This window comes from Theobroma cacao, chromosome 10, assembly GCF_000208745.1.
Source record: "Theobroma cacao cultivar B97-61/B2 chromosome 10, Criollo_cocoa_genome_V2, whole genome shotgun sequence".
Classification (NCBI taxonomy): Eukaryota; Viridiplantae; Streptophyta; class Magnoliopsida; order Malvales; family Malvaceae; genus Theobroma; species Theobroma cacao.
Window position 1 is genome coordinate 520,703 of NC_030859.1, and position 15,091 is coordinate 535,793.

The window sequence follows — 15,091 nt, forward strand, 5'->3', positions numbered from 1 at the left end:
TTATTTTTATTTATTCTGTAAACCAATCGTGCAGTTAGATGTTATTTCATCATGCATAGAATAGCTAATATCACAAGAGTGAGGAATGGTTAAGCCATTATTGAGGGATGGCTATTCCCCACCCAAAATGCAACCGAACAAATCAAAAAAGGAATACGGAGGGAATAAGTCATTCCCCTACCGAACCTGCTGTAAATCTCTCAACTAAAACGATGTAGTTTTTTGACAGAAGAGGGAAAGAAAGAAAATGGAGTGGGCTGGGCCAGGCCGTTTGTGGTGGGATAAATGCTTTGGGCCAGTCACAAAAGGACAGAATTGAAATAAAAATTTGAAATTTGATTTATATATTAATAGCACATAAACTAAATTGTTGAATTACCTATTGATTATATTGATTTTTATAGTAGTCTTGCACATAAATTTCCTCTTAATAACATCCATTATCTTTTTTTGTTGACTCTTCAATAATATTGTGTACTACAAGAATGTCAATAAAGGAATGAAGAATTGTACTAAAGATATTACAATCAATTGAATGTCACTGACTTCTTCATTTGACATGAGAAAGGTTTAACATTGATGAAATAATCATTTGCAAAAGAGAAAGAAGAGGAACAATGAAACAATCATTGCAAACAAGCGTGGTAGTTCGGATTTGATTCTGCAAATCTATTTTCCAAGACTTCATGCCATAACAGATCAGAAACCACTCTCCGGCACGATCGTTTGCACTTGCTTGCCGAAGGCTCATGACCAAGATGTCTCAAAACTGGTGTACTTCCTATCATCTGAACAAAATTGCAACTGCTCAAAAATTGACTCGAGAATAGGAGCTTCTATGACCGGCTGAAGGTCCACTAAACTTCCGCACTAAAGAGGAGAAAAAACTCTGCAAGAATGGCAGCATGTAATTGTAAAATTAACAACTTTTCTGTCATGTGATTACCTGTGTAGAAGAAACTGGCTGAATATACCAACTAACAAGGGGTACCTGTGTTCTATGCTGTAAGCTGGCCCAGATTTCCAAGTTTGGAATTACCTGAAGAAGGCGGAGCAAGGACATAACATAGTTAGAAGAATGGTCAACGGACCAAGATTGCCAAAGTCCTCAACTTTCATGCAGAATCTGAATTTTAGCAGCAAGCAGATAACTTCAGAGGAAAAACTTACTTCTACACCACGAACTCCGAGGAAAAAAAATCGATAAACTGTCCCAGCAAGCAGATAGGCTCCAAAGAGGCATAAGATACTAGAGACAAAACATTCAGTCAATCAATATAGACTCCTTTAGAACTACAACAGTTATCTAGATTGCTATTGATAAACTGAGGAAGAAGTAAATACCCTTACATGGTCATTAAGGTACAGAACCAGCCAAATCCTTTCTCATGAAAAGATATGATTGTTGCACAACCAGAAGGATGCCGCAGCACTGTGGCCTGTCAAAAATAAGGAAACAAACTTGAAACACCAAAGATGACAACTAATCCAACAACCAAATGTTAAAAAACAGAAAAGTTATCAACATAATAGATATTGTGCTTTATATTGAAAGTCTTTCCCACAGAGAATTTTGCAATCTGATAAGTCTTCCTCTGAACTCAAAAAAATTTAGCATCCTCATCTTTCTCGAATGGCAACTATCCCGTTCTTACTATAACCGCTATGTACACTGACAGCGCAAGCATGGGGAGACTTGAGAGAGTAATCTTAATTCTTACTACAAAAAGTTTTTGTTTCTCCAGATTGGTTAATAAAAAACACCTTAATTAAACTCAACCTCAATTATTCCCTGGCTACTTGAGCTTAGGCACAAATAATCATCCCCTAACAGGATAAAAGAGACCTAGTGTTCCCATCATGATCTCAAAACCACACCATTGAGACAGTTGATCGGTTTGATGGATGAAAGCCACATTATCTGCTAAAAGCTAGAACCCTCAGCACAAACATCAGAAAATCCACTAGAACTCACTCGCTGTTCCTTTACTCTCTCTTCCCCAGCTCTATTTCTTGAGTAGTGATCAGTCAATGCTGGGAAAAAATAATCAATTCCATGCTATGCCCCACACATTTTATAGATCTATCACCAAACAACATGGAAATCAAATGAAATGGGGAATAGCCAGAAGAGTAATTCTGTATAAGGCAATGTTTGCAAAAGCATTTACATGATTGTAGTTATTGAAGATATATATATCAGAAAAGTGCAATTCTTTAACATCATGCATGTATATGCATGTATATTCAAGTATGAGCATACTTACCACAACCACACAATGATGCTTGGTTCAAAAAATTTCAAGTATATGCAATATTAGAAACCTAAGTGGCAAAGCTAAGTTTTCTAGACTCACATAATCACAAGTCCCCAGTTTCTCCATTGAATTTGGCCCCTGTCAAACAAAGTGATAAGTAAGGTATATGTCATACATACATGTATATCCAACTCCAGGGAATTTTTATTTGATCAAATTTAGCATAAACATTAAGGAAAAAGATCTTACTTGAACTCCAGTTGAATCACAAATGATTGATACAGAGAGTGAACAATTTCGCCCTTTGCCACTGCTTGACATTCTAACAATGACACCCTTGTAAGGATTCTGCTCATCTGTCATTTGTGAAGTAGTAGAACCATCAATACTACCAAACTGCATTCATACACAGAAGCATGAAAGAAACTGTCTTCCCATAGCACAGCACCATGGAAGGAGAAAGCATGCAAACCCACAAAAGCAAAGTGCCACTAGAAGCTATGTCTTTTAAATGTGGAGCATCTAAGGCTTAACCACAGCAAGAGTTTCCACTTTGAGAGGAAACATTAAAGTGTTACTCTTATTCCTTTTAGGTCTGGAAGACAGTGAAAAGGCAATTAGAAGTAAAGGTAAAATCAACTTACCAATGACGCTAACGTTTGTACTTGAGACATGTCCAATAGTAGTGCATACTTGGTAACCTGCATAAACCACAGAAATTCAATTAGAATTTAATACTTTAACAAGCTGCACTTATTTTTTTCCAAAAAAGGGAAGAAGCAAGACAGGAAAATTTCTAGTGTCCTACAGGCATATGATAGTCTGTACTATGTTGACAATAATGGACATGTAAAAAAGTATTATAATCACTTCCATTATTGAGGAAAACTTATACTTCAAAATTTCAAGTAATGCAAATGTGAAGTAGCAATGCACTCCAAAAAGAAAGAAAATCATATATTTTAAACACTTTTTTTGTCAGACCCTGATACACTACAAAATAGAAAAGATAATCAGTTACTATAAAAGAATGCTAAAACACACAAATTAGAAAGAAAATTGAGCAATAAAGAAGAATAGCTTTGTTAAGCAACTTAATAATAGCAATTCAATTACATCTGATAATTGATTGAATCATTGATTCTCATTAACCAGTACTTGATGTAAGAAAATTATCATATTCAAAAATAGCACTCAGTAAAAACTAGTCAACAATGGAAGAACTAACTAAATGCATACAATTCTGTGAAATTATTTACCGAGAGCATTTTTAGCCACTAGTGCACTACATTCCATTCCACAGCGTGATGGGCCTCCACAGTCCTAAAGTATCATAAGACAATCAAATAAAAGAGGAGAAAAAGTTTCAATCATGTCCTGCACTCTTATTCTGGCCCCTTACATAGTCAACATGTAAAACAATACAACTCAGATAAAGTTCAAGAAGCATTTACCAAGCACTCAACACATCTAGGTGGATCATGGTTAAAAAGCATTCCATCGCAAAGCTGCTCCATTGAGTCATCAAAAAAAAAAAGCCAACAAGAAAATAAGCTGAATTTATATGGCAAGAGATTATATCCTTGCTTGTAAAAGACTCTTGTATAAAAATTTAATAACAATTTATAGCTTCTGCTCAAAGGTTACAAGTACTCTAAACACACAATTTTCCTTTGTTTACACAAGCATCAAAAGAGAAATCAAAAGAAGAAGAAAGAAAACAATGCTACATTAACAAAGAAATAAAGTGTGACCTGATGGAGCCAACCTGAAACCAGAGCACACTCTCATTCATCACCACCTTATAAAACCTGGCAAAGTAACATGAAATAAATCGTATTTCAATAAAAATAGAAGCTGACCCAATTCAGATATGAAAGTTTGCCACCAAACTAACATACGGTACACAAGCAAGCTGGTTCTCAATTGCGAAAACAACACAGTTTCCATACTCCAAACATGTCTAAAGTTCATCTAAACCACGGGCAGGGCTTCGTTATATTTTAACTAATCAAAACAAGTGTCCTAGCTAAAAATACCTTATCAACTATGACTTGATTCAACTCTAGCAAGCACCATTTTCTCTTTATCCAAAGTCAACACAACATTCTTTAATAAAAAAAAGAAAACTTTTTTATAAGTAATCAAATTGTGGACCACAGGAATTTCTCTCCTTGATTAGTTAATTATACCTAGTTGCACCAAGCATTAAACTGGACAATTTAAAATTAGTATAATATACACATAAAAGGAAAAAAATTACCAAAATTTTCAACATCGTACCACTAAAAATGACCAATATATTAATACAAATACAATATTTTATACCATAATTAAATTAAAAATAGGTAATTTAAATGACAATGAGAGACATTTAGATCAGAAAAAAACACTAAAGCTAACAGAAAGAGGGAGTTAGTGAGTTACCCATCTTCGCTGAGGACGCCATGAGGGAATCTAGGCAGAGGAGAAGCCAAGCTAAAGTTGTAGAGCTTGTTGCGTTCAACGAAGCTGAGTTCGCAGAGACCAGTGACTGAGTTAACTCGGAGTTGAATCGTCAAGAGAAGATTTACGAGAAGAAGAAGCAATCTCCGAGGTTCATTTCGGATTACCATTTTTTCTTCCTTTAACTAAATTAGAGAAGAGTTTTCTCTGATTTCCTCTCAATTTAGTTGTTTTATCGTCGATTGAAGCAGAGCTGGACCGAGGGAGACAAACAAGGAACTAGCTTCTTCATTAAGAGGAAATTTAAACTTTAAGTTAATTGCTTAATTTCGCCACAATTTTAGCTTAATTACAATTGACCCCCTTTTACTTTTGAGAATTGTATTTCAAGTGGTGGAGCGCTGACCGTGAGCCCACCGGCCTGTCCAACCTCGTCAGCCTCTTCCATTTCAACCCGACTCGCTAGTAGTATATTTAGAAACGACAGCGTTTTGCAAGTGTTATTTGGAACACTTCTTTTTCCCCCAACATGAGTAAGATCGTTACTGAGAAATTCAAAGCGGCGGCAAGTTAAACTACGAAACCTCTATATGGACTCACCGAATCCAAGCGGCGCGTTAACCGACACGCGCTTTTCCGACCTGAAACCTCCTCTCCCGGAGCCGGTTATCGAAGCCTTATCTCAAAACGGCTTTACATTCTGCACCCCAGTCCAAGCCGCCACAATCCCGCTGCTATGTAGCTTCAAGGACGTAGCCGTCGACGCCGCCACCGGCTCCGGGAAAACCCTCGCTTTCCTTATCCCTGTCGTAGAGATTCTGCGTCGGTCCTCCACCTCTCCTCCCAAACGTCACCAGGTTCTTTTTTCTTTTCCTTTTATTAAAAAAAAAGTTCTTACTTTTGTGCTGCTTTGTTGTTCATCTTTATATTACTTTCTCCTCTGTTTGGATGCTGAGAAAAACACAGGAAAAGTAGAAGAACAGTAGTGGAAAGTTTCTCTTTTCTTTTTGCAGCTTTGAAAAGATGAAACAATTGCTTTTATATAGATACTTAAATTTAACTTCTTTAAAGGCCACTTATTTATTCATTAAGCTTTGAATTGTCCGCAGGTGATGGGGGTAATTATTTCTCCTACAAGGGAGCTTTCGTCACAAATCTATAACGTAGCACAGCCTCTAATTTCTACCTTGTCTAATGTAAAGTCTATGCTTCTTGTTGGAGGTGTTGAGGTGAAAGCAGACATGAAGAAAATTGAGGAGGAAGGAGCAAATTTATTGATTGGAACACCAGGTAGACTGTATGACATAATGGACCGGATGGATGTCTTGGATTTTCGTAACCTCGAGGTAGTTATCCAAATTGTTGTTTTCTATTATCTTGTATGGAAAGTAGGAAGTTTTTTTTATTGAAAAAGTGTTTAATTGTCATTTCAATGCTATTGATAGTTTAATTAATCTTCACTATTTAGTGTCAAAGGCAAATTAAAAGAAATGTCTTCATATGTTATGATCAAATGGTAATCACCTAGATTGGTAGAAAGTCAATCACATGCATGTAATAACGTGATTTTTGGTAGTAACTAGCGAGACCGCTGTGTATGATGCTATTCTTTTCATGAACATACACTCTATTGAATTATCTGTTGCCCCATTTGGTTGGTACAGATTTTGATTTTAGATGAGGCTGATAGGCTTCTGGATATGGGATTCCAGAAGCAGATAAATTATATTATATCTCGCTTGCCAAAGCTCCGGAGAACTGGTCTTTTTTCCGCTACTCAAACAGAGGCAGTTGAAGAGCTATCTAAAGCAGGACTGAGGAATCCAGTGAGGGTTGAAGTTAAAGCTGAGACGAAGTCACTGAATAATTCAGCTTCATCCGAGCAATTAGCCTCATCAAAAACACCTTCAAGCCTCCACCTTGAGGTATATTATACTTCGATCTATTTCAATTTACACATAAAATTTTGTTCTTTAATTGCCTTTCTCCTTTTAAAATTAGAACAACCATCTCATGTTCTTTAAGGGTGGAGGTGAATAAAAGATAACTGATTCAATATTTGGCTTTGCTGTCATGTCATTAGACATTATCCCTTATTTACCACTTGTATAGCATGTTCTCATGTTCTAAGAGCAATTTGCTTTAATCAGTATGGATTTATCTGAATTTTCATTTATTTATCAATTATTTTTTTATTTTGCAGTATTTGGAATGTGAAGCAGATAAGAAACCATCACAGCTTGTTGATCTCCTCATAAAGAACAAATCTAAAAAAATTATAATGTAAGTTATACGCGGAGAATATTCTCTAAGTCTGGTTAATTCAATTCCATTTTACCGAAAAGACAATGAGTTATTGTTGGTTATTAAATGATTTCATTACTTATGCAGATATTTCATGACTTGTGCTTGTGTTGACTATTGGGGAGTTGTTCTTCCGCGTCTTACTGCTTTGAAGGGTTTCTCTTTAATCTCTCTACATGGAAAGATGAAGCAGGTAAAATTACAGACATCAGTATAGATGGTCAGTTAATAAGTTTGGAAATTCATGAATTGATTGTTGGGTGTTCTGATGTATTTATTCTTTTGCTGCTCTATAGACTGCAAGGGAGAAAGCATTGGCTGCATTTACCTCTCTTTCAAGTGGCATTCTTCTATGTACTGATGTTGCAGCACGTGGGCTTGACATTCCCGGTGTTGATTGTATAGTGCAGGTAGCTTAACAACCACAAGCCATTTAATTTTTACTAATAAATAACTATTTAGAAATTTCCATTGGTGAAGGTTAAAAGCTTTAACTTGTTGCTTCAGTTTCTGAAAGGTGATTGATGACTATGGCTTATGTGCTTGGTTCTTTTGCAGTATGATCCCCCTCAAGATCCAAATGTATTCATTCACAGAGTTGGTCGAACTGCTCGTTTGGGTAGACAAGGAAGTGCCATTGTTTTCCTTTTACCTAAGGTGCAGTTCTTTCTTCTATGTTTTTGTGTTAGATAATTCCCTGTTTAATCAAGTGTTTTTACAGTTTTGCTTTCTGATTAGGATTTTATGTTCTCTCCTTTACTAATTTCCACCATTTGTAATAAAGTTGATCAATTCGGTTGGACTTTTGTAGGAGGAAGCTTATGTAGAATTTTTGCGCATAAGAAGGGTTCCTCTTCAAGAGAGGAAATGCATTGATGATGCTTCTGATGTTGTTCCTCAGGTAAACAAAATTTGCATTTTACATTCTTGCCTCATATACCAAATTGTTCTTTCTTCATTAGTTTTCTTTTCTCAAACTTGTTTCAGATACGGTCTGCCGCAATGAAAGACCGTGATGTCATGGAGAAAGGGTTTAGAGCATATGTTTCTTATATCCGTGCATACAAAGAGCATCACTGCTCTTACATTTTCAGGTTATAACTTTGCTTTGCCTTTTTAATTAGTTGCTGCTTGTCTTTCACTTTTTTGTCTATATTAATTTTTGTTGTCTGACAGATGGAAAGAACTTGAAATTGGAAAGTTAGGCATGGGATATGGTCTATTGCAGCTCCCTTCTATGCCTGAGGTAAAGCACCATTCACTATCTGCTGAGGGTTTCACTCCAGTTGAGAACGTCAATAGGGATGATATCAAGTATAAGTAAGTAGAATCTACAAGTATGCCTCGTTAAATAGAAACTTAATCGTTTGACTGGACATATATATTGAATGATATTTCTTAAGTATCTTGACTTCATTAGCAGATCTCTTTTTTGGTTAGAAGTTCCAAAAAATTGTTCATGTTAGAACTCTTTCAGCTGTTAACTTTCCTACCTGTGGCCTTTAGAGTCTTACCTTTTATCTTCACCAATTGTTAGCCCAACTAAAGTCTATCTGACCTATTCTGGTTGCTAATGATGTTGATTATTTAGGGACAAATCTCGTGAGAAACAGAGGAAGAAAAATTTGCAAGCAAAGAAAGAACGAGAGCAACAAGAATCAAAACCCCAGAAGCCCAAAAAAGACTCAAATGCTGCAGCCCCCGCCATGAAGAAGAAAACAGCCAAACAGAGACGTGCTGCCCAAACTATTGAAGATGAAGAGGAATTGACCAGGGAATACCGTCTACTGAAGAAACTGAAAAAAGGGGCTATTGATGAGAGCGAATTTGCCAAGTTGACAGGAACTGAAGATCTACTATGAAGAATGTGATTTTCACATTTTGACTTTGCCCTGATATAGGCGGATGAATGTTATAACCCGATCTTCAGAAAGAGTTTGAGACGTATTGACGGTTTCCTTACGAGGTGCAGTTTTGCTGGTGACAGAGAGAGCACTGTTCGAGACTGACTAGTAAGTTTTAGGATTGAAGATTTCATCATTCACGTAATTGGTTTTGTTCAATCAGTGATCAATCTGTTGTAAGAAAGGGGCAGCAACCCAAAACAGAATATCTGTATACTACTTGGAATTTTAGTGTGTTAGTCCTTCAAAGAAATAAGAACATTTACCTTGCCAAATTACTGCTCTGCGGTGTGTAAAAGGTTATCTAAGTCAAGTCTGTTTAAGTCTTCTTCCACGCAGATACCATTAACATCACTGTCAAGCTGCTAGAGATTATCTGAAGACCTTAACGACTAGAAATTTACAAATGAGAAAATTATTAAATTAGAAAAAGAACAATTGTTGCAGCGAAGAACATGCTGAACTTGGAGAATTGACATAAAATTTAATTTTCAATAAAGAAAAAGCTGAACTTGGCTAAACAAACATCAATCAGATGGGCTAAAAGAGCCCATGTTCATACCGTAAAAAAAGAGAATAAAAATCCGAAAAGAACAAAGAAAGTTACCATTTTTCACATATCTGCAGGTCCAGGAAGTTACTGTTTTCACGTTTAAAGAGTCACTTTTCCGACCAAGGTTTTAACTGACAGAAATCCGAAGGCTTAAATGACTCTTCGCACCTTCGAGGAAGATTCCAAAATTGAGATGTCAGATGCCTCTAAAATCAGTGCTCCTCCTTGTACTTCGGTTTCTCCATCCCTTTGTAACCCGCAAAACTCTCAAAGCTCTCCGCAACTGCCTCAACTCAATCCTCAGAAACGTCAAAACACTCCTAAAGAAGATGTCCGTCGACCAATCCGAGGATCAGAAATTCGACCCAATACCACCACACTTTGATCCATCGAAGCCGTCCATTCCCATTTCTTACCCGATCAAGACCCTCGAAGACCTTGACTCTGGCTCTTACTTCACTTCTTTTCACTACCCTTTTAACAAATCCAGTGTTCCTCTCCCACCCAATTCAGGTTTGGCTCAAAGGCCCAGGATTTTGGTCTGCCATGACATGCAAGGTAATTACCTGGATGATAAGTGGGTCCAGGGTGGCGATAATTCCGGTGCTTATGCCATCTGGCACTGGTATTTGATCGATGTTTTTGTTTATTTTTCTCATTATTTGGTCACCTTGCCTCCTCCTTGTTGGACCAATACTGCTCATAGGCATGGAGTTAAGGTGAGTTTCTAATCGAAAAGCGGAGAATGATGATTTATTTGATTGAAAAGTGTATTCTTTGGTGAAAGTCAAGTAGAACAATGGTCGTTTCAGCTAACTCAAGTTATCAAGTCAGGGTGCTTTTTGAAATTATGATTATTTATAGATATATTGATATATGCTTATATCATTTAAGTAGAGAAGTGGGTTAATGATTTCAAGATGAACACAATCTTTTCTTTCTGCTAAACCAAGAAATGACCTCTGTTCCTTTTCTATTGTACAAGGGGTATCATGGCAGTCCAATGTGTGTGAAAGTCTGTTTCATTTTCTTTGGATTTTGGTGTGTTAGAGACTAAAGGAAGCTTTGTATATGCTTTTTTGTCTGTGGCTGTGGAATCCAAGGTATTAGGGACATTCATCACAGAATTGGATGAAGGGAAAGCTATTTGCCGGAAACTGCTCTCGACAAAGGAGTCTGCTCAGAAGTATGCTGAGCGCTTGGCAGAGCTTGCTGTTGCTTTGGGCTTTGATGGATGGCTAGTAATATGCCATTACTGAAATATCCAGCTCAGCCCTTGCACACATACACAATGTTACATAAAAACATGTTGAATTTTTTGGACAAGAATATCAAATAAATGTTCTTCCTTCTGTCACTATAATCCATAAAAGTTCCATATATCGGCACTCCATTTTCCACAATTGACCTATGAATGCTTACTTGCAGCTCAATATTGAGGTTGAACTGGAAGTCGGGCAAATCCCTAATCTGAAAGAATTCATTAGTCATTTAACTCAGACTATGCACTCCTCGCTTCCTGGATCTTTGGTTATATGGTTTGTAACAGAAGAAGCCACACTCGAATTATGCAATCTATTGAAGCATATTAGATTTTCTTGTGATTAATCTTGTTGTTACACAGGTATGATAGTGTTACAGTTGATGGAGATCTTAGCTGGCAAAATCAACTGAATGAAAAGAATAAACCTTTCTTTGATATTTGTGATGGAATCTTTATGAACTATACATGGAAGGTATTGCCTTCAATTTTATCATCCATCTCAAACCTAATTTCATCTTCTGTTGCACATAAAAACTTGTGTACTGTGCAGGAGGACTATCCAAAGCTTTCAGGAACAGTTGCTGGTGACAGAAAGTTTGATGTCTACATGGGGATAGATGTATTCGGAAGGGGCACATATGGTGGCGGGCAATGGACTGTACGTTTCATACTAATCTTATGATGATGTTTCTGTGATAGAGATATATGTTTAATTTGGCTTAATAGGTTGGTTTCAAAGGTCGATGTGGAGTTTAACAGTGTGGAAGTTATCTCAATGCTTTGATCTCTATTCTTTTTCTTGAGATACAGGATAAGTAATCAAGTTCTGATCTAGATTACTAGATATTCTACTTTACATAAGGAACTAAAGTTTGTTTCATTTTCTTTGTAGTATTATTGTTGTCTTTTGAATTTTGATGATATCTGATCTCGTAATGATATTGATCTCATATCGACCTTTGAAAACCTACATGTTCACTACTATGCCTCACGATTGGGGGAATTCACTTTAAATAAAACTGAGAGCATTGTGGTGTTATAAGAATCCTCAGAGTACATGTTTGATTAGGGTAATATCTTTGGAAATTGAAAGCTGACAATGTTCACCATTATGCTTTGGTTTTGACTGATGAAACTATTGCAATTCTTTACATAACAGACAAATGCTGCACTTGATGTGATAAAGAAGGATGATGTCTCAGCTGCCATATTTGCTCCTGGATGGGTTTATGAAAAAAAACAAGCCCCTGATTTTCAGACTGCTCAAAATCGGTAATGCACTTGTCTTTTTGCTGATTACTGTTGTTGTAGAGTGCTTGTTTATTTTGGTTAAGTAACTCTCCCCTTTACACGATGCTTTGATCCTATATGTTTTTATTTCAAGACTTTCTTGTTGATTTTCTGCTCCATGCATGAAATCAATGTAAACCTTTTCAATGAGCTTCACCACAAATACTTTGGCTTTTACAGTTGGTGGGATCTTGTTGAGAAATCATGGGGAATTGTGCAACATTATCCTAAAGACTTACCATTCTATTCAAATTTTGATCAGGTTGCAATTATGTCAAATTCTTTGTTCTTTTCTTTAAGTGTCATTCAAAATTAGAGGGCATGTAAAGCTTGCTGTAATAACCATATTATTAACTAACAGAATTCCTTGGGCACATATGCATCTATTGTCTACATGTTGACTGCCTTTGATATTGTTCAGGGCTGTGGCTATCATGTTTCAATCGAGGGGGCACAAGTATTAAGCAGTCAATGGAACAATATTTCTTCACAAACCTTTCAGGTAGGGACTACATGGATATAGTTTGCTTCTCTGATGTGTCAATTTTACTGTAGTTGCATATTTCTGAAGAAAAGGTATATGCTTCTATGTTGTTTTACCTTCTTGTTACAGCCTTTCCTTGAGTACGCTGATGATCCTACTTCGAACACTATTGAAGTCCATGTTGAGTAAGTTTTCATGAGTCGTTCTACTTGACATGATTCAGTCATATATATAATGTTCCACAGGTCTAAGAATTGGTTGATAAATGATAGCTTTAAGGAAGCATCGTTCAGCGGAGGAGGAAACCTCACGTTTAAAGGAACTCTTGGAGCCAAAGCCTCCATCTCAACAAGACTCTTTGTAGGAGATCTTCTTATGGGTGACTTACCTGTCCACTTCACATATTCTGTAAGCTATGTCGAAGAAGTGTTTTCCATGCAGCCATCTATTTCAAAAATATAATAATGTTGAGTCAGGTTGGGAATTAGAAATCAAATCATTAGACATTTTGCACATTCACTAGAATGTGACTGCTAACAATAGCATGTGATATGTGCCAATCTATGTTTCTTTTGGTATTAGCTTGGTTAACTTGAATGCCAAAACTTGCTGCAGGTAAAATCAGAAGGAAACTCTCAACTGGGCCTTTGTCTTGAATTCTCTTCTGAAATGAAAGGAAAAAAGAAGTTGCTTCTTGCGTCCGGGGGAACGAACCAATTTTCAAGCAAATTCAGTGAAGTGATTGTGCCACATCAACTAAGAAAACCAGACATGGCTTCAGGATGGGTTATACAAGAGAGTAGCATTGCAATGAATGGATACACATTAACAGAAATTCATGCGGTATGCTACAGGAAACAGCCTGAAAGATCAGAATCTAGATCAAATACCCAGGATCCAGCAGAATATTTTGCCGTGCTTGGACATATTAGAATTTCAACTTCTAACCAGAATACAGAATTTCCCCCATCTACTTCCTGGATCGTTGAGGGTCAAGATGTTGAATGGGGAGGTTCTCAAGGTTCCAAAACCCTTAGTCTTAGGATCAGCTGGAAATTGAAAGATGGAAAGAATTCTCCTTTCCCTAGGTACAATATCTATGTTGAGAAACTAACAAAACAATCCGTCCGAACTCTAGGAGGAAAACTAGGAGGCGTACAGGAGTATGTAGGAGTAGCACAAGTGGAAGCCTTCTATGTATCTGACCTTGTCATCCCTTCTGGGACTTCTGGCCTCAAATTTATTATTCAAGTATGTAGTGCTGATGGTGCGAGCCAAAAGCTTGATGAGGCCCCATTTTTTCAACTCAATGTAGAAGGTCAGTGAACATATATCACTTTTCCTTTATTTTCCCTTTGAAATTGGTCCTTGGCAAGAACAACATTGCTAGCTTGTAAACGAAAGCCATTGTATCCTGACAGCAAACTGGAAATAAACTCTCCAATAAATTTGAACCTTCAGTACAATTTACTTCGCACAGATGTTTTTCTGGTGATTAAGCTGCTCCTACATCACATATATTAAGCTGTTTGGGCAGTTTGCTTGCATTACAAGTATCTTGTCATATTGCCTGTAATTACTTTCCCTCCATGGCTGTATCTAGCTAAATTCAGACCTTTTTGTTCATTAACCTAGCTAAATAATGAAAACATAAAAACAGAAAAGAAAACGGAATGGAAGAAAGAACGGAGCAGAGCCACATGCTAGCCCAAACGTTATCTCCTTTAAGCCCAGCTTTTGAAACTCTGGGCCAAGCCCAATGTCAAGGACTTTGAGCCCAGATTTAAAAATAATGGGCCAACCTTCCTCTATCTAGAGAAAATAGTAAGCTTTACCAAATTTGATAAAGGTAATGGCATTGCACCCACAAAAAGGTCCATTACCCATAGTAGAAGTTCCTCCTATTAAGAAATAGGGTAAAATACACAACCACCTTAACATTTTTAATTTTTAATTATAATTATACGTGATCAATTAGTTTTTAAAATAAAAATTTCATCTCAAAAAAATATTTCACTAGACACATAATTGATCCTACCGTTAATCAACTGTCAATGTTTTTTTTAGTTTGATGACGTGACAATACTTTTAAGAAAATTTTATCTTTCATTAATTTTAAAAATTATCACTATATAAATTGTAATTTTTTATTTTTAAAATTTTTTTCGTTTTCAAAAGAAAAATCTTTCCGACCACTCGCGGCCAATGACACTCCCTAAGAGAGCAAGTGCTTCCCAAAGAAGTTCAAGGAGATGGGTGGTCGACCGATGTAAAGTAACACCGTCAGCTTGCCTAAGAAAAAAAAAAGGTAGAAAAAAAGCAATTTAGATATTTTAAGCATTTAATGTTTAGATGTTTATATGTTCATGTGGAATATTTACTTTGAAAATTAGTGAATTCACGTGTAATTATAGTTAAAAGTTGAAAGATGTTGGTGAATTTTACTTTAAGAAATACTAAGAACATTACCCAACTAGCATTTCATTTTCCTTGAACTTTCCTAATCCAAGACTTAGATATTTTAAGTGTTGAAAAAAAAGATTAACCATTCTTTACCTTTTCTATTTATTTTTTTTCCATTTTTCCATT

At 36.4% G+C, this 15,091-nt stretch overlaps 3 protein-coding genes across 3 annotated transcripts; 2 read left to right on the top strand and 1 right to left on the bottom strand.

The window, feature by feature from the left end:
• On the bottom strand, positions 423-5,007 carry LOC18585797. Its single transcript, XM_007008803.2, has 11 exons — positions 4,686-5,007; positions 4,027-4,069; positions 3,713-3,766; positions 3,518-3,581; positions 2,903-2,959; positions 2,508-2,614; positions 2,358-2,396; positions 1,351-1,439; positions 1,171-1,249; positions 992-1,039; positions 423-889 (listed from the first exon to the last, which is right to left on the bottom strand). Exons 1-11 carry the CDS (start codon positions 4,871-4,873, stop codon positions 809-811), a joined length of 849 nt encoding a protein of 282 aa, XP_007008865.2. The 5' UTR covers positions 4,874-5,007; the 3' UTR covers positions 423-808.
• LOC18585798 (DEAD-box ATP-dependent RNA helicase 18) lies at positions 5,194-9,189 on the top strand. The gene is made up of 11 exons (XM_007008809.2): positions 5,194-5,560; positions 5,813-6,049; positions 6,368-6,628; positions 6,907-6,986; positions 7,095-7,200; positions 7,304-7,417; positions 7,566-7,664; positions 7,819-7,908; positions 7,995-8,101; positions 8,184-8,327; positions 8,599-9,189. Exons 1-11 carry the CDS (start codon positions 5,294-5,296, stop codon positions 8,867-8,869), a joined length of 1,776 nt encoding a protein of 591 aa, XP_007008871.2. The 5' UTR covers positions 5,194-5,293; the 3' UTR covers positions 8,870-9,189.
• Positions 9,418-13,981, top strand: LOC18585799 (cytosolic endo-beta-N-acetylglucosaminidase 1). The gene is made up of 11 exons (XM_007008810.2): positions 9,418-10,183; positions 10,568-10,705; positions 10,893-11,002; positions 11,089-11,200; positions 11,279-11,386; positions 11,888-12,000; positions 12,199-12,280; positions 12,440-12,520; positions 12,632-12,687; positions 12,775-12,910; positions 13,118-13,981. The coding sequence occupies exons 1-11, from the start codon at positions 9,665-9,667 to the stop codon at positions 13,826-13,828; spliced, it is 2,166 nt and encodes a 721-aa protein (XP_007008872.2). The 5' UTR covers positions 9,418-9,664; the 3' UTR covers positions 13,829-13,981.